The sequence below is a fragment of the Gobio gobio genome (assembly GCF_949357685.1).
Source record: "Gobio gobio genome assembly, chromosome: 6".
Taxonomy (NCBI): Eukaryota; Metazoa; Chordata; class Actinopteri; order Cypriniformes; family Gobionidae; genus Gobio; species Gobio gobio.
Genome location: NC_137102.1, coordinates 8,817,374 through 8,844,167, shown reverse-complemented (window position 1 = coordinate 8,844,167; position 26,794 = coordinate 8,817,374). Strand labels below are relative to the sequence as shown.

At 36.1% G+C, this 26,794-nt stretch overlaps 2 protein-coding genes across 2 annotated transcripts; one reads left to right on the top strand and one right to left on the bottom strand.

Moving 5' to 3' along the window:
- Nucleotides 1–8,481: 8,481 nt before the first annotated feature.
- Nucleotides 8,482–11,015, top strand: en2b (engrailed homeobox 2b; the record flags this gene model as incomplete). Its single annotated transcript, XM_079819270.1, has 2 exons — nucleotides 8,482–8,953; nucleotides 10,699–11,015. 2 exons carry the CDS (start codon nucleotides 8,482–8,484, stop codon nucleotides 11,013–11,015), a joined length of 789 nt encoding a protein of 262 aa, XP_079675396.1.
- Nucleotides 11,016–16,382: 5,367 nt separating this feature from the next.
- cnpy1 (canopy FGF signaling regulator 1) lies at nucleotides 16,383–26,051 on the bottom strand. The gene is given in 9 exon segments (XM_079819274.1): nucleotides 16,383–16,558; nucleotides 17,389–17,452; nucleotides 17,454–17,486; nucleotides 18,210–18,257; nucleotides 18,263–18,355; nucleotides 18,357–18,419; nucleotides 22,349–22,464; nucleotides 24,665–24,773; nucleotides 25,830–26,051. Coding segments are annotated over 8 exon segments (558 nt in total). The 5' UTR covers nucleotides 24,765–24,773; nucleotides 25,830–26,051; the 3' UTR covers nucleotides 16,383–16,517.
- Between the last annotated feature and the right edge of the window lie 743 nt (nucleotides 26,052–26,794).

The window sequence follows — 26,794 nt, the reverse complement described above, 5'->3', positions numbered from 1 at the left end:
ATGCTGCATGTAAGCTTTAATTAGTTCATATTAATTGAGAGGCTATGGAACAGTTGTAGCTACTTTTTAAAATGTATTTGCCACAATGAAGGAACATTTCAAATGCACAATAAAAAGTGAGAAATGGTAAAAAGGACCACATAGAAACAGTTTCCTTGGCACAAATTTTAACCAAAAGTGTTAAAAAAAACAACAACAACAGTACCAATACAACAACCTTTTCTGCACTAAGATAATAAGAACAGCGAGCAACTTTTTGTCTCTAAAACATTTGCAGAGGGCCATTACCCAAATCCTCAATTGAGAGGGTTCTTAAAGAGCTTAAGGGCCTTGAGTCTCATAAGAGAGCAGTCTAAAGAGCGCGTTCAGCTCCGCTGAGCCTTTAATAAGTAAGATACATCCCTGTCCCACTGTGCTCCTCTCCTTAGCTCACATTTCAGTCATGACTTGAGCGGATGACACTACTGAAACTAAGGTTAAAAGGTCTCCTTTTCTTGGAACACGCATGCATTTTTGGTCAGTTCAGTGTTATTCCAAAGATGCATGAAAAACAAAGTAGCCTAAATATATTGCTTTACACACGACTGAGGTCACTGGACAGAGACGAGTTCGAATGTTTTGTGCTTTTATATTCAACCGTTTGAATCTAGCATTTTATCCAATTTTAATCTAACAGGTGAAATGAATAGAAATGAGTCTGTCTTTATAATTTCACGAGGATTGCAGGCAGAGAATTTACATTAATTGCCTATTAGTGCTCTCACAAGTTTCCTTTTTTTTCCCGGACGGCAAAAAAACGAACGCCACATGCACGAACTCAGATTCAGTGTAATTTGAGATTTGGGGTTTACAGATGAGAACATCGACACATATGGTCGTGAACCACCGATGAACATGGCTACATCCCTAAATGCATAATGTCATTTTACAACAAAGGAAAATGAAGCCGACGCACCGCTGATGCGTTTCCCTGCAGCTGGCAAATATCATGCTCAAGTCACTGAAGTTCCGCTGCGTAATCACGCTAATTAGCTTGAAATGCAAACTTTAAAACCTTTCCTCTTTTGAAACGAGATGAAACTTTATTAAAAGTTAAAATGTATAAACATTCAATGAAATTATTGAAAATGTGGAACATCTATATAGCTACTGAAATATAACAAATAACATGGAATAGAAGGTGGTTTTAAAAATAAAGATTCGAACTAGAACCAAAAAAGGAATAACAAATATATCTGGTTCTATTAAGTTGATCGGAAGAAACCTAACATTAAGAACATTTTAAATCTCTAAATATCCAGGAAAATCAAGAACTCAAAAATAGTTTGAAGATGGTTCCTTGAACACAAAGCGCAGGGGAAAAGAACACGGATTCCTTTTTTCTTTTTTACATCAAATAAAGTTTTGTTGATTTAATGAGACGATTTAACAAGTCACTAAAAAGAGATAAAGTCCGCTCCACAAGTAGATCATTCTCTTATGAATTCTCTCCATAAAAACAAACATAACAGAATCTGTGTAGCTGTCACCTTTTGGATGAATAAATCATTGATGTGGAACTTTTTGCTACAATACCTGTCATCAACATTGTTTTACAGCAGGGTTATTTTACATCTGAGTGATAAGTTTAATTTCATTCGCAAGCTTAATATCCAATTTAAATGCATATGGTATTACAAGTGACACCGTTTTGCATACACTTTAAACATTAGGTGTAATGAGGTTTGGTGATCTCGGAAAATGTGATAAAAGTTCAAATAAAGATTAATCGTGAAGGAGATGAAAATGTATGTTCTTGTAATTTTGGCACGTTGGCGACAGGTTATCAAACGGCTTCATATTTTATTTTAGGCATATTATTATGAAGAAACGTCAGGAGTAATTATAAAACTCACCCAGAAAACAAATATCACAAGGAAAACAATTATTGTTGTGCTGTCGCTCTTTGTTTTGCCTGTTGCTGGAGTTTCAAGAATCCTTCCCAAGAGATGCCTTTTTTAATTAAAACTTGAAAATCAAACACACTCAAAAAGACATAACTGAGGACAAGGCCAGCGTTATCTTAATGCCAAATCACAACTAAATAGCATATTTTATTTCAAATAATTGTATCCTCATGATACAGCTCTATCCTGCGTGTTTGTAGGTTTGCTCTCAGGCTCAGCTCAGCCTTTTGTATTACCTCACGTGGCTCAAGGGTCTTTTACAGTACAGCAGGCATGGCTTTTCTGTCAAAGTTTGAACATTTCAGACTAAAACGGCTGAATTGAGCTCTGCCAGCCATGCAGCAGAGTTTTTACGGAGACATGTTAGACCACTGGGATTACTGTAATGGTGGTTTGTGATGTCACAGAGCAACATCCAATTAAAGGCTCGTCCCCGATGACATTCTGACAGTGCCAACCCTTGCATGGCATCCTGTACTACTCTCAGGTAAATTAGGTGAAATGTGGTTAATTTACCATTTTGTACATAGCTATATATAGTACAAATGGGTCAAATGACGGTATAAAAAGAATTATAGGCCTCGATATAGCTACAACATATAATTTTGCTCGATATAAAGATGTGGGTTCTGTCAGTAACGTTAACGACGAGCAAAAGAGATGCATATTAACTATTATCAAAAAGCGTTTAACAGATGAAAAACCACACGAGTAGGGAATCTGCCTCATATGTTTAAATTCAGAAGACTTATTATTACGTCAAACATATAGCCCATCTCTGATAGAAACATCATGAATAATGTAATCGATAGTTCAAGTATAGCAACCAGTTTCTCTTGCTTTAACGAACACATTGATATTTTGCCAGTTTAATTTACGAATGAGAAAACATTTATTTTTCCTTTTTATTCGAGCCCCAAATGTTCAACTTTTTTGTACTAAACAACCAAGAAAAACAGAAAATAAAAACTTACCAACTTCCGAGACCCAGTCGGTTTGTTCTGGTGGTCTCAGATGAAATCGAAATGTTTGTCAGAGGTTTCGTGTCATAGAATGACACCGGTGTGATGTTGTATGAATGACATGACCATGTCATTTCCTCCCCATTGAGACTCGCTGAGTCCTTTCACCGGTATTATTAGCATCTGGGTCAGTCATTATTGTAGTCTATACAGAACAAAACGAACGAGGGGGTGAAGGAGACAGAGCATTTCCTCTCCTTGTGAGCTTTTCTGAATATTTATCTGAAATACATTAATATAGATGTTCGAGTTGCAGGAGTCTATAGCATAAGATGCATATGTATCACGCTTGGCAGTCATGGGCAGTGGCTTTTGAGAGATCAAACGACTGTCAAGACGAATAGTGGAAATCCGAAAACGTCTTATAATAGAGCTTCATGTAAATGTCGCATTTTTTTATGACTTTAAACTTGGGTAGTAGAGAACGTGACAAAAACACAGCATTTGACTGGCTGGAACTTTCTATTTTATGTGCTCACCAAGCGTTACCGCTATTGTGCAGCAGTCGGTTATGCCTGACCTCAGATTCACAATGACAAACTTTTACAAAACAATATGAGAAAGGATTTCGAGGCGCCCGGTTTTACTCTTACGGTCCTTTCACTCTGCCCTTTCTCTCCGTCGTGCTCTTTATTTCTCCAAAATACATGCACACGAGGAAAAAAAATCGAAAAGTTTCACGGATAATGATGAAGTGGGGGGGGGGGGGGGAACATTTCAGTAAGCTATACAATATTATTTTACGTTTGTTATGTTTTGTTATTCTTTATTCGTTATGATGTTTTCATAATTCAATGGTGCGCGCAGGACTTTAAACTTTTAGAAAAAACAAAAATGTTGAGCACAAGATAGCCTAGAATAAACTCAATGTCAAAAAAATTAAGTAGGCTATACATGAGGTGTGTGATCATATATATATATAAATAAATAAATAAATAAATAAATAAATAAATAAATAAATAAATAAATAAATAAATAAATAAATAAATAAATAAATAAATAAATAAATAAATAAATAAATAAATAAATAAATCACACACACATTTATACACACAAATCACACACACATTTATACACACACTCTATAGCCTACCATCTAGTTATCTATAAAAAGCACATGTCCAAAACATTGGACCGGAGTTTTTTTGTTTTGGAGTTTTTTTTTTGTTTTCATTGTGTTATTGCAGACCTATAGGCCTACTTTTGACAAATATTTACAATTCATAGATACGGTTTATTAAACGAAACCATACCAAAAAGTTAATTTTGAAGCATTTCAGTTTTTTTTTGTCAGCCTCATTTTCTTGACGTGCATCTAATGTCAAACCCCAATATGAAATTATTTCTTTAAAAAAATAATGTAAATCATTCTCAGCTTGTTCTAACTGACCTCTTAAACTATGGTCTGATGAACAATTAGCAAAACATGCAGTGTCTTTCAATTCCATCTGATTGGCGGCTCAGGCAAGTCCAAGTGTGCTGCAACAAACAGCAGGTCGTTTTCAGTTATTGCAAATAATCTCAATTTCGGCTAACCTGATTCTAAATATAGGCCTAATTGCGATTCTAAATATAAAATCTTTGTGGATCTTTAAGGCATGCATATGTTCAGTTCTTTAGGTCACTTGAGTATTAGGTGTAAATATAATAACATGTTATACAAAGATTCTATATAGAAATTCGTTTGACATGGCATATACCTTTCTTTGCTGAGAATAAACCAAAACAGCATATTGAAAACCGTACGCAAAGAGACAGTTTTCGACATTCGTGATGTAGTGAGATTTGGAGAACTGAATGAACAGCATCCGATGTACACCTGTTGCACAGACAAGTCGCTTATATCTGAGGGACCCTAACAGCTGTCCCCTTCCACGTCATCCCGCGAGGCTTAAAACATCTGAAGTTGGCCAGCTAACTGAGAATCGACTGTGGCTTCCATTTGGGATTTGTTATTTAATGTGAGTTGCCTAAAGAGCTTTGTAAGTTATTTGTTTACAACGAAGAGTAGCTTTTTCAAAAATGCAAACGTATCCCAAGAGCCCAGAACATGTGGAACATATTAGTTTATTGATTTGTTTGTTTGACTGATATATATAGGCTACACACACACACACACACACACACAAAGCTCAATTTACACAAACATTAAAACCAGCAGAAATACCGGACCATAACAATAAAAAGATATGAATATGTATCAGAACTCTATAGTCTGAAACAGGAAATGGTCAGTAACCTTTATCTTCATCCTCTGCGTCCCTCAAGGTTTTTCCCCCTATTTCTTCAGTTTGATTTCAAAAGGGCAACAGGAAGCTGGGGGATCCCGTGTGACCCCAGCATTGTTCTAGGCCCGATATCACATCCATTGACTGGGTCACATCTGTGCTGATCTGAGCTCTATGATCTGTGAGCTGGCAAAAGCCCTTGCACGCATTCACAAATCCCTCTTTGCTTCTGCGCGCGACCTTTTGTAATGGGGAAAACAGAAACTAGACTTGTCTAAATGTTTCGGAAACCCAAAAACGGACGGGATTCTAAATAAATAACGCTTATCAAAGCTAAAATTAAACTAAAGCTTACTATCCATTCTACTAGAAAGTATAGGCATACTAGAACACATTTGTTCCACTTTGAATAAATAGGTCGAGAGCCATTATTAAATTAGATTAGACAGGTATAGGCCTAATGATAGAGATTTAAAGTATGTTCATGTTAAATTCACGAGGACTCAAACCTTATCCTGAACTAGAGGCGTTGCATTTAACAGTGTACGGATAGTGCATTTAAGTTCTGTTTTGTTCAATGTATTTTTTTTTTTTTTGCGGGCTGCACACCACCAAGACAACGCGTTTCAAGAGTGTTAATCCTTAAAGAATTCCTCTAGGATAAAAAAGGTGCATCAAATTACTCTGCGCCGCAATATGACAGCTTTTAAAAGTTTTGTGTTTCTGTAACAATCTTTGTTATGACTGGCCTATAGGAAAATGACAAAGGTCACGTCACATTTTAGGCTTACAAAAATGACTTAAAACCTCCAATAATTTAGATGTAAACATTCTTAATGTATCAGCTTTTTACAAAAACATAGTTTGAATACGTTATAAACAACTAGTATATAGGCCCATTGTAAATTAAAACTATTTAATGCACAGCCATAACGTAACACGCAATATGTGCAGAAACCGAGATCATGTTCACCTTCACCCTTATTGTTTTTTCCCCATATTGGTTTAGTACATTACTGACTTTATTTATGTCAAAATTTGAAAATATTTTGAAACATGAATTGGAGGGGGTATTTCACTACTTGAGTTCAAAAATGAGAGAGAGCGTGAGAAGGCGTTTGATTGCAATAACAGCTAATTAATGTCACTTATAACACGCCTGCACATGACATGCATGATGTTATTATCATAACTGAAAAAACAACAAAAATATTTTTTTTTTATTCCAAACATGCATTATAGGTTATAGCTTAGAGTCGGTGTGTATAATCTAAATGGCATAATTTGGCATAGCATAACATAGGCTAAATGCACTTAGCCTAAAGCTACATGTTTTGCAAATTCCCTGACAGTTCTCTGTATAACTTAAAATAGGTTTAAAAAGTTGAATATAATTAATCAAATACATGCAATTACGCCATTCGAAGATATAGACTAGACTAAGCAAAACGAGTGTACTACAAGTTATTCATTCACACAAGAAATTAAAGGCTACTTTGGATCTTTAGGTGTTATGCATCAACTAAAAGTTAATCTAACCCTGCTATTTTGTGGCCAATGATGACCTCGCATACAATGCTCACCGTGATCGAACACCAAACATTTAGACTTCACACCAAGTCAGCAACAACTTCTACTGATGCACAAACGATTCTAAACATGTATTCTGTCAGTATTCCATTCAAAGACTGCGTGTTGCTTTCATTTTTTTTTATAAATGTATCCTTTATCACACGAATGATTGTGTCATAACTGTCTATCGCCTACATTAAACAGTGTGTAGGCCTAGACAGATTTGACATAAATTTATCTAAACTTACTGTCATTAAATAATGCCAAGGGTCCCTCAGTAAAGTCCACAATTTTCCAAAGACGAAAAGAAAACGTGAGCACGATGAAGTTACGTTAGCTCTACTAACACTCTGTAGCTAAATACCACAATATGGGCCATGCGTCCCATTTAGTCAATTTGATTTCCAACAAGGCCAAAAACCTGTCCCAATGAGCTCACTTCTAAAGTGGTCGTTTGTTTCTTTTGGACTCTCCAGGACGCCACATACGCTCCAAAGATCACTGTTGGTTTGCTTCGCTGGTTTCCTTTAAAGCGCCACAGCTATTTACTCCCATTTAAAACTACTGGAGTGATGCTTTTCGTCGTTATGTTCCACGAAACGGGTGAAATAAAGCGATTGATTTAACGAAATATTGTGGATACGAATAGCCTATTCAAAGACACAATACCTTAATTCAGACCAATAGGGACATTCCATAGTTTAACATTTCAAATTATGGCGGTTAGTTTTAGGCTATATTAATAACGATAAACGTAAAACATAGTGTAGGCCCAAATCATTCGATCTGGCTAAATAAAGGGGCGGAAAATCAAAATAGTTGTTTTGAGGGATGCTGCATAGTGCGTAATTAGTTTTTCATTACGCGGGCCTAATGCTTAGGCAATAGGCTACTGACTTTACAGTATGAATTGCACACCAGATAGAATAATGTGGCTACGAAATTATGAAATTGGACAGAGTACGTGACCTACCACCGAATTAGGCTACGTGTAAAAATGAACACACCCCTCCCCCAGTGTGATTTATAAACGATAGTTTCACGAGACTGCCAAAAAAAGACAGCGATTTCCACACACAGGCAAAATAAACAAATGTGTTTGTCAAATAATTGGCTGCTCGGGAGTTAGATATTTGAAAATGCTGAATATTGGAATGCTGAGCACTTTTGAGCAATAGAGTAGCTACTATCGCTTTAAGTATTGAGAATAAGGCGAGGTTGGATGCTGTCATTTACTCGAGAGTCACTGGGTCACGTGATAAAATTTCACTCCATTTATTGGCCAAAGGCACGTGTCTAGGATACCGGACTGCGACGTCATCCGGGGGGACTCGTATTAAAAATAAGAACAAAAATCCGTAGTGAAAGTATTCTAGAGCCAGTTTGCGTTTCCTTGTTTACTAGAGCAGGTCCACTGCTTTGATACTGCATAGATTAAATTTGCCTGTATGTTTTACAAAGTAGATATAAATACAACTACAAGGGGCACACTGTGGAATTAATTTTTAAAACTATGTTTTTTCTTTCTACGCACACAAGGCGGTTTCGTCGTATTTAACCGGCAAAAGAAGCAGAAAAAAGGATTTGTCCTTTTTTCCTGTTTGTTTCTCTTTGCAGTGAGACTAAAAAAATAAGCTACTGGAACACAAACATACGTGTGTGTGCGCGCGCGAGAGAGAAAGGGGTTAAAAAGAACATTTGGAGAGTTTCACTATGGAAGAAAATGATCATAGCAACAGAGATGTGGAGCGCCAGGATTCAGGCGATGAGTCCAATAGGGCTATTCTACCCCTGTTGCAGGCTCCTGGAAACCTACTCCCTCACAGAATCACCAACTTTTATATCGACAACATTTTAAGACCAGACTTTGGTCGCAGGAAAGAAGGGACCAGACGCGACGAAATTAATATAGTTGAACGAGAGAACCGCTGTCCATCGGCTCCCGGATCAGGACAGGTAGGAGCTCCAGTGTCCGGGGAAGGAACCTCGAGCCCTCACCCAGTAAGCGCGTCTAAAAAAACTGATATTACCGCAGACGCACCTCTGAAAGCCCGTGCAGAGACTGGAGATCAGTGTTTAAGCTCAGATTCGGATTGCTCGCAAAGTAACGCTGGGCAGAAGAACCAACCAATGCTTTGGCCTGCTTGGGTATATTGCACAAGATATTCAGACAGACCTTCATCAGGTAAGAATTTATTTCTTTTTTCTTCATATTTATGTACTCAAAAAGTGTGCACCTGTTTTGGCTTCAAAGTGAACAAATGGGCTCATAATAATAAAAAAGTTTGATTTGGAAACTATTACAGAAATTTTGGCGATGAAAATGGGGCACGAAAACGAGGCGCAAATGTTCTTTATGTAGCCTGTGTGAAACGGCCCGCCAAGAGTCAGGGAGTTCTCCTTTATGGAATATATTCTCTTAAAATAACAGGAATAACACACAAAAAAGGCTAAATATTATGATTTGAAATCTAATATTCACAAACATTTGAAATAGAAATATATATGCTGCAGTAGGCTGTGTAGGCTACAACTATTTTATTTGATTACTTCTGTTATAGCCTAGTATTTTCACTATAATCATTATCCGAATTATGATTAATATTATTTATTATTTTACAGACGTAGAATTATGTAATCAGTTGAAAACCCTAAAAAACAACAATGTTAGTTTCATGGTGCAATAGGCTATACCAGTCGTTTATGTTCGACTGTTAAATAAAAAGGGAGAAATAATAAAACAATACAGTTGTAGGATTGGTAGCTATGGTACATTTTTGGCTTTTATTTTTATATATTTTTTAAGTAACGGGTAGTTTTGCGCCATTGTTACTTCGATGTCTTTGTTGATATTTTAATTAGCATATTTTTGACAATGGAGTTGGACGCACCACGGAAGCTAAATGCTAAATATCTTCAAAACCAGCTCCTGAAATAAATATAGGCCTATTATTACCGCGCTAACCGGCATAAGATAGATCCAAATTCCGTACGATTTTAGATAATATTAATTTAAAAAATAGGATTTTTGATCAACTTATTTCAAATGAAGTTCAAATGGCGCACCAAACGGCCTTCCGAAAAAGTGACAATGCAAGTTTTTGTCAAGTCAAAACTTCTGATTAACATGTTCTAAAATAATCTGACCCATAATATTAACCCATTTAAAATATACAATCCGTGAACACAATTTGACCAAAGTTTGTACACAACGAAACCGACTATAGCCTACTTAGTGGAATATTTGGACAGGTCACACTAACTTAAAAGGTGTAGCCTAACCCCCTTGCCAAATATGCTATGCGAAGAATTGATTTTCGATTATACGACGTGAAAAGATTAATATTATATCATAAGAGCAGGATACAATCGAAATCATACGCTATAGAAATCAAATAAAAGGTGCAAAATTAGGGGTGCGAGCAAGGGCTCATCTCATAGGCTACAGATCAATCTATTGTCAGCATTCACGCCACGCGGAACCTTTGGGGTGTTTGGAGTAGCCCAAGAATTGACTAAAAATAGAATATGAAGTGGGAAAGCTAGCATTAAACGACAGGTGCTACTCTTGGAGCAAGTTTATAAAAAAACGTTCTCTTATAAATGTAGTTCCTATGGTAACAGAGAGAGGGAAAAGCCTCTTTCACCCCTCCCTTTCTGGCAGTCACCCCCACCCCCACCCACACCACTACACCATGCTTCCATAGTAAAAACTAGAGCAGACTCCTTGAAACATTCGATCTGAAAGAATAAGCTACACTTCCTCCAATTAGTAACTTTAAACAAGTCAACATTATTTATTGTTGTTGTATTGCTATTAATATCACCATCAGGCTAATAAATCGATAATGGGCTACTAATACAACATTGAGATGTGCAATTCACGGCACGAGCAAAACCTAATCTCTTTGATTATATTCTGAAACGCAGGACCAAGATCCCGCAAACCAAAGAAGAAAAGTCCAACCAAGGAAGACAAGCGTCCAAGAACAGCCTTCACAGCGGAGCAACTCCAGAGACTCAAGAACGAATTCCAGAATAACCGTTACCTGACGGAGCAAAGGAGGCAAGCTTTGGCCCAGGAACTCGGCCTCAACGAGTCTCAGATCAAAATCTGGTTTCAGAACAAAAGAGCGAAGATTAAAAAAGCTTCGGGGAACAAAAACACACTCGCGTTACACCTGATGGCACAGGGACTGTACAATCACGCCACATCATCGAAGGAAGACAAATCAGACAGCGATTAACCTGAAGGACAGGACATCGAAAATGCAATAATTCTAAACAAGGGCCAGTGTACAAAATACCAGCATTAAACGAATGAAAACTATATGTATGAGATATGATTCTGCAATATTATATGTGTATATACTTTATGTGTACGGTGGTGTAAAACCTTTTCAATTAATAGCACTGCTGTACACTGACTGAAACTTCAGATATAGCGCGCGAGGAAAAGGACGCTTCTTTATTTAAAAAAAAAAAAAAAGGGGGAGTGATTTGATTGACACTTGACGTTGAGCCACATGTGAACGTGTTTAATCCATGCTGAAGTCCAAAGATTTTTCCTGCTGCATTCAGGCAACTGTGATTTAAAATAAATGGTAAAAATGTTTTATCTGATCTAGATGTTTGTTTGTTTCCATGCATAGTTTTATTAGCCCTGGATGAATGTTTTACTTTATTGAGTTGTTAGAGACATAGTATAAGACAACATGCTTAAAATAATTCAGTATAGGCCTACTGTATTTAAAATAAACCTAAATAAAATGTGCTCACATTTTCAGGAAATAGATCAGACATCTGAATGCATACGAGTCAGCAAACCTCAAAACCACTTCTAATACAATACTTGACTTCATTTGCTGTCTGTTAATTTAGCTGGGAATGTACAATAAAAGTTCTCATATTCTTTTTCCAAATGGATATCCGGCAAGTTTTTACAAAAGAATATCGTTTGATGCATGCCTGATTTTCATATTTCAAGCTTCGCATGGAATTAGAATCATTAGGCTATACTTGGCTGAAAAAGAAAACTAAACTTCTAAGTAAAATAGTTTTGGGTTGAATATTACCATTTAAAATGTTGACAGCAGTGAATATATTATGGAAGTCTGCAATTGTCATGTTTTGCCCCTTTTCGTTCCTTTACTTAAAAAAAAAAAAACTTAATTTACATATTGTGAAAACGAAGGAGCTTCACCACCATTGTCTGCCTCCACAATACTTTCCTACGTTTTGTAAATAAAACTTAAACTGAAATTTAGAAAAAAAGTTAGCCTAGGCCTATATTCCTATGCTTAAAATTGTTGAAACACAATAAGTAAAAAACGGAAAGTAGCCTGTGAAGAGCTGAATTTATAGCAAGACGCAAGTGTAAGAAACCATTTTAAACAACCATATCTCTAAAAGAAAGATTCATAATCTGTAGTATATGCATGTATGAAAACTAAACAGACCATTTCTTTTTTTCCCTCAAATCAGTTTAAATATAGTGTATTAAACAGAAGTAGCCTAGATAATTATTTGTGTAACAGTTTCAAAATAAAACTGGAAAAGCACAGACTTATTGTAGAAGCTAAATAATGTTTTCACATGGACGTCAATATCTGAAGAGAAGGCAAGTAATGCATTAATGACCAAAAAGCATAGAAACTTTAAATGGTGATTTGTGCTTTTCAATAGGCTAGGCTAAATTCAATTCTGCTGCTAAAGTAGGCGGGGCATGGAGCACGAGTTCTTTTAACCCATCTAAAATGTTAAGGTAAATAGACCTACACTGCGACGAAACAATGATTATACAGCAAAAAGTGTCATTGATTCCCCAATTATTTATTTGAATCGCTCTGCACAAGTAGGCTACGAATAAAATTCACTTTAGCACAACTTCACTGTGTTCCAATCTGATGATGCTATTGGTACAACATTTAAGAAAAGTAAACAATGAAAACTTTTAGCAATTATCATTAAGCCTTAAACGTTTACCTAATTATCTAGGCTACACCCAAAAAACAAAACAAAAAATTAATATTACAAAAGTTTGTATGACTTCAAAACGAGCCACAAGATTTTTTTATGAAACCCGAGAAAAAATTGATTATAGATTATCATGTGACATGCGACCCATCTGGTTTTGTCCCAAGGTTTATTTGGCGTCTAATATGATTTGGACTCAAACAAAATTAATAAAACAAGCAATAGCCTAACTCTCGTCCAAATTTCAACACTTGGGGGAGTCCAAATGCTGCTAATGTAGCCTAACTTCACACACAAAATGCCGAGTATTAAAATATCCAACCAACAGACTTCGAACTTCGAAGAGAACTAATAGGTCTATAATAGTTTAACAGACTTTAAAAACGGGCACGTTGTGGTTTAATGTAGCTACACCCAAGTAGGCTAAGATATTCAATTAGCCTGTCAAATGATAAGTCACCTAAAGTGTCCAAAAAGTGCATACTTTTGTTCAAATACTCAAAAGTACAATTAATTTGCTATTAGTATTGAGTTAAACTATGTAAACAACGCTCTAGACGGGGTTTCGTTGTTATGGTTGAGCTTGTAAACCTTACCAGAAACTTTACACGTAGCTACTTCAGGCTACCTGATGCCACGAAAACATTAAGAAAAGTCGTATTACTGAAAAGGTCCTACACAAAAGGCGAGCTATCTCTGAGAACCATTCCCAGCATTGACCTGTTCATCAATGCCAGAGAATCTCATCTGCATTTCTATTCTTGCCAAGCTTGTATGTGGAAGTAACGCCCAACGGTCACTGACTCGATGAGCTTCACTGGGAAGAAAAAGGCAGTTGCCGCTCAGACGCGCAGCGAGGCTCCTGAATAAAGTCTGTGGCCGGGAGACCCCGTTGAAGGTCAAAGCCTCCTGTCACAGCTGCAGGTGGCTCGTTTCACTTCGCCCACATTTCATCACCCCGGATCTTTCTTAAAGGCATCGCATTAATTGGTTTCATTTCAAAAACGAACAGAACGTCAAATGAAGATGAAATGGTGCGAGGAGATTAGAAGTCTCATCCAGCTGTGCATCTGGGATGCAGAAAATGATCAGGATCTCTCTTTTCCTCAAGCTAGTTTGTCCAAAAAGGTCATACCGCCAACTTTTGGCTGCTTGATAAAATATGAAGCTCAAAAGGGCCGGCTTAAAGTTTGATGTCCATCCTACGCAGTAATAGGAGTATGGCTACCTCAGAGGCTCTGCTTTGGAAACTCATTCAATGATTTATCTTTGATAACACACACATATAAGATACTTTCCTCTCCCTAAACAGGTCTTTCCAAAGTCTGAATGGCTGGGTTTCTGAAGCCAGTAATTCTCTCTATATATAAAAAAACCCCATATCAGAACGGTGTTGAGCTCCCTTGTCTGCGCATCACAGAAAGACCTATCTTGTTCCCATTCCAAAGGAGTCATTTATCTATAGTTTTTGAATGCATCCTAGTCAAACTTGAATATGCAATGAAGAGCTGGGGCTTTGTGGCGGAAATATAATTAAGGCAGTGAAAGATGTAGAGGGTGAAGAATGGGGATGACATCAGGCCAATTTCACACTTGGCACTCGGATGGCCAAGCCAAAGCCAGGCTCTTGCCACGCAACACAGATCAAAGCGCACTGCCAGTTCAGAAAAAGCAAAAAAGGATTTAAGTATGCTAATCTCCAGGACAAATATATTTTAATCTTGTTAGAATACAAGTTAACGCCACAGCTCAGCAGTTGAACTTTATAGCGAATTTAAGGGAGAGATCAAATTTCACTTACATTTTTTCCCCCCAATGTGTAAAACTTCTTGTCCATTCTGACTGACTTAGGCAAGTTTACAAAATGGGTAATCATCCAGTAGATGTGATCAGCAGCAACAACAACACACAAAAAAAGCATTGCGTTCAGTGAGGATGTCTCCAGGTCACTCAAGCTAGCATGAAAGCATTTTGTATGCATGGGAAATTGATGTTTAGTTGTCCAGTTCCCTTTGTTTTGAGTCATAGCCCACTGCACCTTGGTAACACTTGATCTGTCAAACTTAAGCTCAAAGCACATACACAGAACTGGACAAACAAAAGAAATAAGCTACTTTGTAAGGTCACAACCAACTTTTTAAACAGCAAGCGGTTTCCTGAAGGGGGCCAGTTACATACACACCAAATTTAAGTTAAGTTTAGCATGAAAAAAGAAAAAGAAAAACAAATGATCTGAAAACTTAAACTTCAGATGAATTTTGCTGTTCTTGGAGGAAGTCTTCAACCATTAGATAACTTTGAACTTATGATGGCGTTCTTCACACATTTTATTAGCTGATCAGCATTTTTTGGCCCCAAAAACCTTTAAATCCCAAGGTTACTAGTAATAGTAAAAATATTATTTATATGATTTGTTTTGATTATGCATTATATTCTTTGGTTTCCAAAATAAAGTTTTTAAAGTTATTTTCTTAAGATAATTATATTTAAGCAAAAGTTGACTGATTTTGCGCATATAGTTATATAATTATTATATATATATAAAATATAATTATTATTATATATATAATGATTATTATATATATATATATAATATATAATGATTATTATTATATATAATTTATTATTATTATTAATAATAATAATAATAATAATATAATTAATATAATATATATATATATATATATATATATAAAAAAGCAGAATTTTAGATTTGTTTGCAAATTTTAGAAAATAGTATAATTACATTCTTCATTTACATCAACTGATCAAATACAAAACGCCCAAGTATTATATTTCCCAAAAGAAAGCGGGATCATTGTAGATTCCTGAACATTGCCTTGATATCTAACATTTTCCCACTGTGCACAGGGAGCAGACTTGTGTTAAACAACGCAATATTATCAGAGAACGCAGTGAGTATTGTCATTTTCCCCCTCAGTGATTTGGCTGATACCCATATCCAGACCAACTCACAGAGCTAAGCAATCATGGCGTCTCTTGCTCCTTTACTCTCCCAAAACAGGACCTGCCCCTGTGCTGCTGCCACAGCGGCGCATGCGTAGTTCTGCATGGAGGGAGCTGTGAGGGAAGGGTGCGAAAGGCATGCCATCATGCTTACCCAGCGGCCATGTTCAAAAGCCCGACTTGGACAGACATGGGACATCAGAACAAAACAAGCAGAATGTGCTGCGAAACGTTTTGGGATGATAAAAGCCTATGGGTTTGCCGTCGCACCTAACCTGCCAGTTAACAGTTCTTCAGACAAATTATTCTGAATTAGGAAAAATGTGCCAAGAAAAAAAACAAATAACTCATTTAACCACTATATCTGAAACATTTTATTTATTTTTTTATCAAGAATGACTCCATCATAAAGCACACCATAATACCATAGTGATTGTCATGTCAAGTTCACTGAAACTAAATAGAGGTTAAAAAGAATTGATAAATGGAATTAAACATGTAAATTACATGCCATTGGAATGCAATCAATTTAACATCAATGTAGTTCTGCAGTTCTCATATATATATAGTATGCGTGTATAAAAAGGTAATACAGGTCATTTCCAATTAAAAAATCTAAATGAAAGAGTGTCCAATACTCAGCAGTGAAAACTCATTCATTTGTAATACTAACATCAAATCATTTTTATCATCATAATTTGCAGTGACTAAAAATGTCAAAACAATAGCATACTTTAGGAAAATATTTGATGTCTCCATTTTTGGTCCGTGTTTTTGAGTGTTCTTCAGCAGACACTGATGTGACACTAAAGTTCAATGTGCTGAAAAACAGAGCCCTTACAGTGACCTGGATATGTAAAGAAAACAAAGCATAAGAATTACTGAAGCATTTGATACACACACTACATAAAGCAGAACAAAAAAGGCTGAGCATTACCCCCCCACACACACACACACACACACACACACACCTTATAAAACTACTTGCATAACCAGATCAACATTACTCTCTAATATTTAAATCTGGCAGGTGCAAGGCCAAAAAAAATCTTTAAAACAGCATCTAAAAAAATGTGCATTACATTTAAATTTACTAAGTGCATTGAAGACATTAAAAATACATGCATATCAGCCTAGATAAGAACATGCAGTTTTAGTGTAGTGTAATGTTAATTTAACATCGATTTCTGTACACTTTACCATTCTTTAGCTAGTAATAGTGATATTTCAGAATATTCTAAATTTAGTTTAATTCTAGCAAAATGTCTATTTACTATGTTCCACTTAGACTCATTTTAGTTTCATGAGTTTCAAGTTTGTGAATTGCAGATTTTACAGGAAATCAGTGAATATTGTCTGAGGTATAATGTGAAAGGCTACATTTAGATCATACATCTCTGAAGATGTCTGCAATCTGATTTAAAAAAATAATACAAAAAAACAGTTTAAACATTAAAAAAAACAAGTCATGTTCAATGTCAAGCACACTGAAAAAAAACACTACAAACTGCATTGATATTTGCATGCAGAAAAGCACTAAAAGTGTAAAGAAAAAAAAAATCTGGAAACCAATGCAAAAATGCAAATCAAGTCAACACTATGGTCCAGGTTTTCTGCATTAACATGCTTACTTAATAGTGAATGAGAGAAGGTATAAATCACATCATACGTAAATACCTGATACTTCACTGCATAACATCTTAGCCACATGGTCTGTCTCACTGGCGAAGAGAGAGAGGATGATCATCTTCCAACTCTTCCACAATGCTTTCACACTGCAATATACATTTCAAAAATATAGTTAGCATTCTTTGAGCATGAGACAGAAAATAAGCAGAAAGCATTCTCAACAGTACAAAATACATTAACAGTAATGGGCAGCCATCTTTAGTGCTATAGTGTTAGCAAGTCTGCCATCTTGGATGGTTCACGTGGCAAATGGCATGAAGTCATTTTACTGTGGTCTATAATCTCAGTCATCTTGTATATATAAAAATAAATAAATACAATTAAATTAAAATAAAAATCCCCCAAAAATCCAAAATGAAACCGTGATTCCAATATGAAGGCTTACAGTGCAGTATGCATGTCCTATAGACATTAATCATTTCATTAGAAAAGAATTAAGAAAGAATTAACAGCAGTAAATAAATAAACAATAAATTAAATATATAGATCAAATTCTTTATTATTGGTAGAGCCATGCCATTTTGTTTAGAAAAAGACACTAGTATCAATGATTCATGCAATTACAGTTTATGTAAAGGCTTCAAATGCTTTCAGAAAAAAAAACCCTATTTATAAAATAGATTTATAGTGCATGATATTACACAACTGTCATATGATGCATGATTAAAAAAACCTGATATTAATGTAATTTACATGGAAATTGGATGACGAACTGGCAGAATTATGAACTGGGAAACGTACTTTTTTTGTCATTACATAAAAATAAATACAAATCAATTCAATGACAACTATATAAAATTAATACTCACAGCAAACTTCAAGGCACTGGAACTCTCTGGACCGTCAAACTTAAAATTTTGAAATCCGGAAAATTCCCGGCATCATTTTCTCTTGGTGCGAATCTCTTGTAGCTCTTCTCTTTGGTGTCCGGGTCCTCATAGAGAGCATAATCGCTCCATTCTATTGCAAACTTCTTCCAGCAGTTCAGTTAAGTGAGTTTCGGACCTAGCAAGAGGAACCTATCGGAAAAAGAATTCAGATAAAACTTTTGACCAAGTTATCAAATCGCCCCCGCTTCTTTTAAAACAACAAAAAAATATTTCCAAAACTAACAAAAAAAAAAAAAAAGGGCACTGAGGTCACTTAGGTGACCTTTTCCTTCCGTTCCCATTTAAACACATCCCCTGTGCCACGACGCTGACTTTTAACCTGCATCTCCAAAGTTGCAAAAGTAGATCCCCTTGCCTTGGCAACAGAACAAAAACACACTGTGGTGTCTAGACAGGTCAAGGTGCACCCTGCTCACACCCCTTTGGCCTCCCCCGGAAGGAGAAAGGGGAAAGGGTGACGGGGGGCGGAAGAGAGTGAAAGGGCTGGGAGAGCGGGGGGTAAGCAGTGGGGAGGGGAGTTGTCAACAGCAGCCAAGTGCAGGGTAAACAGTGGAGTCCCATCCTTTGGTTCTCTTGGGCAGCTCATCTCTTCCACCCTCCAATGATCGAAAGCAGGAAGTCTTCCTTGTCAGGCCAGTCAAAGGCTGGCGGGGTTGGGGGCGAGGGGGTTATTGGAAAGAGGACAGGTTGCAGATGAGCTGGATTTTCTTGCGATGTAGATATATCCCTGACCCCATTGTCCCCTTTCAGACACAGTATGGACCCTTCCGGTCTCACTGATTACATTATGAGGGCGTCTCTACCCCCTCCACTCGTGAGGCTCGGTGACATAAAGAGGCTTCCGTGGCTCGCTGCCATCTGGTCACAAATAAGATAAAAGGTCCCATGGAAGGACAGCAACCCATCCACACATCCCCCCCCATCTTTTTAATTAAAAAGCTGAACGCGGATGGATGGACCGCAAGATAAGACAATTTATGAACAACTATGGGTGTGAAAATCTTTCAACGTTCGACTATCGATGCAGGATCATGAAAAAAAAAAAAACTTTTAACCCGAGCAGTATTAAACAAAGTGCTATAATGTCATCCTCAGCATTAAAATTGATTATCATATTTGAGATCTGCACCAATTACACTTTTAGATTCAACTCATTAAACTTTAGGCTAACCATCAGAGAACAATAAAAGAGATTCTTTCATGCACAAAAAAGTCCAAAAGCAATAAAAAAAATCTCGCAGTTGGATCTAGCAGAGGATGGCTTGTGTGCCGCATCCTCTGCAGAGTCCTTATCATGCAATCCTGAAAATGGTGGGGAATTAAATTCCTCCCCGTAACAGTCTGAAGGGTTTGAATAGAAGCTGTCAATAAAGAATTTCTGTAGGAATAAAGAGAGAGAGGGGGGGGGGGGGGGGGGGGGGCGGCCCAGGCAGAGAAAAGGCTTCTCAGGGATGCCATCCTTCACTGAATTCCCATTGGAGAGCAAGGCATCATTGTAGTGTTGGGACACAGGGCATTTCATTTTTGCTGCCTAAATTCTCTAAAAAAAAAAAAAGTCTGAAGAGGCACACCAAAAAAGCATATAGATTAGATATAGGACCCGATCAAAAGTTTTCCTTATTATTTATACATAAAATTGACCTTTCAGCAAAAGCTGTTGAAGGTTATCTTTGGTGAATCTGCTAAAAACATGGGGGCGCATCGCAGGGGTTCACCTACAGCTTCTGGGCAAGTGAACCAAGCCAAGTATGAAAAGAGAAACAGGGAGGGATTTGGGGAGGTTTAATTAGCATTTATTTTTAAGTGAAGCCACTCTTAGGGAACAGCGAGTGAGTTCTGCTACACTGCTTCTGCTTTGCTTCCTTATTATTGAAGAGAGATGGGATACTCAGGAACCAAAGACCAAAGCAGTCAGATGGAAGAAATCGACATATGGATCGCGCTTCACTCTTACGGTGGTTGTGTGCGATAAGTAAACATGCTTGACGTTTTAACTTGGTATGGACAAAACGGTTTCACTCTTTACATTTCTCACTTGTTTAGAGCGGCAGCTTTACTGTCAGCAACGGCTCTCTTTGGACTATGTCGCCACACGGTTCGAGAATCTCACCTTTAGTTTTACACTTGATCTGTAATGGAAGATATAAACGTAATATTGACCAAAATCCTGATGTTACAGCTCCCTGAGCCGCGATTTAAAGCATAATATGCAATTAAAACCCAAATTCCTGACTTCACCTCAATGAGCTGATAAATGACAAATTAACAAAAAAGACAGATGCATGAAACAAAAAATTAAGTACTTCATTAATCAACGGTTTCAACTGCAATGAAGCAAGACACAAGATTTAACAGGTTTTCCTTCTCATCCCTAACAACACCTGTAATGTTAGTTTTTGTTTTTACCCAGACAGTGTACATAGATCAATATAATTCAGGCTTGATGAAGTCCTATCATCAATTAGGGCATTATGCATCATACAGGCTGACAAACATATTTTGCTCAGCCCGAGATGTGAGGGGAAAAGTCAAAACTGAACAAACACTTGTTATTAGGCAGCAGTTACAATCAAAAAGGGATTAACCCCTAATCAATAGTGGAGTCAGGGACCTAATGACAGTCCCTGGATACCAGGGGTCAGGGCTTAGAGTTCATTGGGTCTGACCTTTACACATTGACACCACTGTTGAGAAGGAAACTGTGAAAATGGCTCCCTTTACTCAAGTAAACAGAACAAGCTTGAAAACACCAGGAAATATTAGAGAGCTAAGAAAGGCAACTAAGCACTAAATAAATACACAAATCTCAAAGGAAAAACACTCAATACACAATTAGGCATTTATAAAAATCTAAAAAAGTTAAACTTAAGTATAATCGTAGAGTTTTTTCAAACATTGATTTGTCTGTGTTAGTAACCAATAATAAATGAAGTGGTGGTGAAGACTGCAAAACTGGGGCACTAAGGCCGTGTGTCCACCAAGCCGTCTGAAAACGCCTAGCTGTGGGCGCTTGAGAGCGCTTTGGCAGAGCAGCGTTTTTTTCTTTCAGTTGAGATGCTTTGCTTGCTATGACAGAATATCTGCGGAAGTGTTACTAGTATCTCATTTCACAGATTGTTTGTTTCTGTATTGATTCTATATAAAAATATCCATACAATGTAAAGTATTTGCTCTGGCTCTTGTTTTAAATTATTTCGTTCAGTTATTATGCTCGTTGTCATCTGTTGACGTTGTACAAGCAGAATGAGGTGGTTGGTCGGTGTTGTATTGGTCCCACCCCTCCTCCACTGTGATTGGACGGTTGGTTAAAAAGTGAAAGAAGAGTGCTGCGTTTTACCCAAAGTTGAACATACTTAAATTCTCGGCATCCGGTTATATAAAAAAAAAATATATATAACCCACCCAGAGACACTCAGCGCCTCATTACGCTCCCAGCGTTTTAAAAAACGCGGCGCTCCCGTTGAAAAACAATTGGAAAAATACGCTAGCTACAGTAAAAAAAAAATCACTTTGGTGGACACACGGCCTAACTGAAAGGATACAAGCTCTATACTACAGACAGATAAATCTTTTCACAGTTTATCACTATCAATGTTGTGCTCTTGAGCAAGACAATCCCCATTTTGATTGTCTGCATTACCATGAACGAAGAGCAAATGTTGTGGTTTAAAAAAAACAAATAAGCATTACACTTCTTCAACTGATTTAGACTATTAAAAGCTGTTTTGTTGGCAATTTTAATTCTTCTTCTTCTTTTTTCTTCTTCTAAACTTTATATTTGAGTCAAGATAATGCACAATTTTCCTTCTCTCCGGTATCATAACATTTACATTCAGACAAGATGATCAGTCTTCTTAAATCTATTTGCATGCTGAATAACGATTGGCCTGGTCTCTTTAATTTGTGCCTTCATCAGGCACAGTGATTGATTCCCATTTCTATCAGAAAATCTAGTTTGCTTCGAAACTGCATGCAGCATTACCTTTCGGTTCATTAACTGTAAATGCATTGGTATTGACAAATGAAGTGATTGAGGTGCAATTAACACTGAATCGTACCTTTTTGTCTGTAAGGCTTCCGTCGGGTTTAAGTCTGAATCCACCAACATGAATCGTCTTTTTTGGATCAGTTTGACTGATTGAATAGTTTAGCTCCTCTGCAATCGCCACACATGCTAGAAAAGAAAGAAAAAAATCATTACAATCGATTTAATCAATGGTAGACAAAAAGATGAAACAAGTAAGAAAAATGCAGGCTTCATTTTTTTTTTAACTAATGCAACGGCTTGTCTAGTATCTTGGAAAAATACTTAAAGTCAAAATATTTCCAGCAGGAATTAACCTTAACTGTGCATAAAATAAACGTTGTACATGGACTTAAATAAATAGGGCTAAATAAAAAATTTAAAGCAGTAAAAACAGCAACATTACTATGCTTCTTCTTTTTTTTTAAATGGTGGATGCCTCCTTGTACAATTAATGAACAGGCTTAGGTTTTTAATCATGGCTCATATTTAAATAATCTGAACTAGAATCAAATTTGTATCAATGTATAAAATGGTTTACCTGTATATATATATATTTTTTTTAATGGAAAAAATGGCAATGACCAAAAAAAATGCACTAGCCATGCTTCTGGTAAAATCTTGAGTTTGCTGGTGCTTAGTCATGCTTGCTATATTTCCATGGCAACTGTCAAACCTGGGCGGAGCTTAAAGTAGGCTTTATCTGAGCCAAGCTTTGCACCCCTTGACTCTCCAAAAAAGCTTGGTTCTAGCACTAGTTTTACCAAGTTTTATTATTTCTCAATACAAGTAATATCATTCTATATTATCAACTAGCTATAAAGAAGAATCTTTGTCTTGCCATGTGACCAGAATGGAATACACATCTAAATTGTAAATTTTCCATACAAATTAACTTCGGAATCCTCTGAAAGTAAGAAATGAAATCTATTCACATACAAGACAGTAGAAATAGATTGTTTCAGTGTTGGTTTCATGTTGGCCTTTCAAAAGACTTCTACATTTATATTTATGATTCATGCACACAATTAATAACCAATGAGACATTTGCGTGACTAAATTTACAATAACAATTTAGGGTGGAAAACACATTTATAATTAGAGGCAAGTAAAAAAAACAAAAAAAAGTGAATAACCAAATGCATTCAAATTAATGTGTGGAAATTACAGTAAAAGAACATCTATTAGCTAAAGACTCGTACTTATGATACTATTCATACTGTCAAGTAATTATAACTAGAATATAAATGTGCTTGGAACAAACAACTGAAACTAGCACAAACTGTATCAATGCAATTTAGCCCTTAAATATAACGGCACCTATGTTGAGTTTTATTGCTTTGAAAAACTGTAATTTGTGAAAACACAATACATTAAATAATGCTGCAAGTTGTGATAAATCATTCACATACATTCCGTAATTAACACATTAGGGAAAAGATCAAAGTAAGGACTATTCGAAAAGACACACACACAAAAAATGCTATGTCCAATTTAAAACAACATGAATATATTCATTTATTATTTAGAGCTCACTCAAAGTATATCAAACTCAAGCTGACAAATGCACTAAAAGCATTAGACAATTTAAAAAGTGTATTTTTTCAAGACGAGATAAAGGAAATCAATAGTACTCTTATAGCGATTAAATTAACTTCATGCAGCAGATATTATAAGCGTAAAAAAGTGGTCTAACGTAGGTCACACGATTAAAGACTGCTCTGCTTTCTGAAAGTTTAACTCAGCAGGCTATTATTTTGTTCATGTCAAAATGGAGGATATTTTTGCAGCAATACTTTTTAAACAAGCATAATCAGTTGGCATTGATCATGTGGCTGTTCGCGGTTAAATATTATTTAAAATATCACATTTTAATTTAATTGTTTACAGGGCATTTTAGTCAGCGAAAACATTGTTGTACATGTTGCACTAGGAGAAATACAAATAAATGTCACCCTGTTCAGTTTATGGCCTCACTTTGAACTGTTTTTTTTTTTTATTAGAGCAGAAAGATTTAATACATTTGGTATTTAGCAAGCCATTGTTTGTCTTTCCAAAAGGTCAAAGGTTTCATGGATAAATTAAGTGAAAAATTGCTCAATTAGAATGATGGGGTTGGACAGAACAATCAATTAGGGAAAAAAAGGGCTTAATTCTGAATATAATTATGTGAATTAACTCATTATGGGAAAAAACACCAAGAAAATATAGATAGATATACGGTGAACCATTAATGCTTGATCAAACTACTTTATGAATCTGAATAAATTAGCATTTATTGTGCATGCTCCCATTTATCTGCTCTGATGTGTGTGTGTGTGTGTGTGTGGGCCACTTAACATCAACTCACCTGAACAGTACAACGCTTCATCTTTCTTTGACTCTGTTGTATTGGGCAACATGAACACTGCCACAAGAACAAGGCAAACCTGTTTAATCCATGGTGACATGCTGGTCTCCTGAATAAGGAAAACATTGTAAAGGTAATGGAAATTGCATCATTCCATCTCATAAAGACACTTAAAGTCTGAGAAATTATACTGAAAGTACCGCACAAAAAAGTTTGAGTGAACAACTGTATAATTGTGTAATACATCTAACTTTTAAGCGACTCAGTTATTACGCAAATATATCCAAATTGGCACATCAGTCTATCAGGTTTGCATATATTAAAATTGTGTGTGATGTTCAGATATGGGCTATATTACATGCCGTAATACATCAATGGTGTACTAAGGATAACAAATCTACATATTTGGCATACCTTTATAAACAAAAAAAGCTTCTCTGACACAAAAATGTAAAGCGGCAACATTACTAAACTCTTTGAAAGAGGAATAAGATTGGTCTGAAAAAGTATGTGGCAAACAAACTCAAAAATACACAAGCCTTTTTAGTAACAGTTGGAATGTAGAACACCCAGAAAATGTATAATGCTACAACACACCTGACAGGTATTATTTAACATTTCCAAGCCACAGCCTTGAAATGTGGGTTTCATGTACGTACCACATTGTTTATAAGGTGTATTCTGATGCATACATGTCTTGAAGTAGACATTACAATCTGGGACAATCTTTATTTTTATTTGTATAAAGTTCTGAATGAACTAGCGCCCCCAATTGATCAAAACTACTATTTTTTAGTCCATTAACTACGTAATTTCCTTTTAAACACTAATATGCCGCTAACCAAAACACTGACTCGTCGCAATATATGCACATCTGTCATTTAACAGTTTGGATAGGGTTTAAACCATTTACTAGTCCAAATTATTCACCTTAGTGCGCTCTGAATACTCTTTAGTAAAACTTGGTGCACACAGGTGAATGTTTTTTTCTTCCAGCTGCACCTGTTTCATGTGCGTGAGTAAATGAGCAGCTCCTCCTAAAAATCTAAAGTAAAGAACTATAATAGCTTGCGTATTTAGGTCTGGATAGGGTAGTGGCCAACCTGTCATTTTACATGAATAAAACAGACATCATGAACAGTCGATTAATTGTTTACTGTCTTACCTGAGACGCTACGTGAGAACAACAAGAGGTGAGTGAGGCACGGGGAAAAGTTTTCGTTGCTACAAAAAAACTGAGGCGAACTAGGGTACAAGTTCGATGCCAGGTAGCTTACATAAAAGCTCAACAATCCGTCAGAAAATGAATTACAAATGCTCTTCCTATACAAAAGTCTACGTGCCGGTCCGTCGTGCTGCCACGACCAGCAACCTTGCTGGCCACACTGAGAATTGACAGCCACGGCATCCAATGAAATCACAGAATTCTGACTTTTATCCAATGAGAGCAAAGAATGCCTAGACACCAAATACCCGGATGAGAAAGTTCCCAGACGCCACTAGACCGGATATCATTAGTCATTGGTGCATCTGTTGAAGTACCTGCAGTTATGTGAATAATCATTCTATGAAACAAACAAAAAAAAAAAAAAAAACTTTCAACAATAATATTGAGTTTCCAGTAAAAACAAAACAAAACAAAAAAACCATGAAAATTCGTGTTTGTAACAGAACTAACTTACCTGTCAAGTCAAGGCTTAAAATTTATTTAATTTGTTACATCTAATTATATATATATATATATATATATATATATATATATATATATATATATATATATATATATATATATATATATATATATATATATATATATATCGTCTTCGGTCCTTAAAAGATCAGATGCAGTTTTGAAATTTTATAATAATTTTTTTTTTTATTAAATATTAAATACGTGTTAAGGAATCGTGGAAAGGAATTTCAAATGTATGCATGTTGTAGTTTAAATTTATTTATTTTTTTACCCAGAATCCTTTGTATGTCTCCCTTTTTCATAACTTTTCACATTTGAAACATTTTGTGTACACCAGGTCAGATGTATCACATATTATAGAAAATATTCAAGGTAGGCAAATTAATGGTGCGTTCCAGGCAAGTTTTTGAGCCCGTAAATTACAACTTCAAACCACG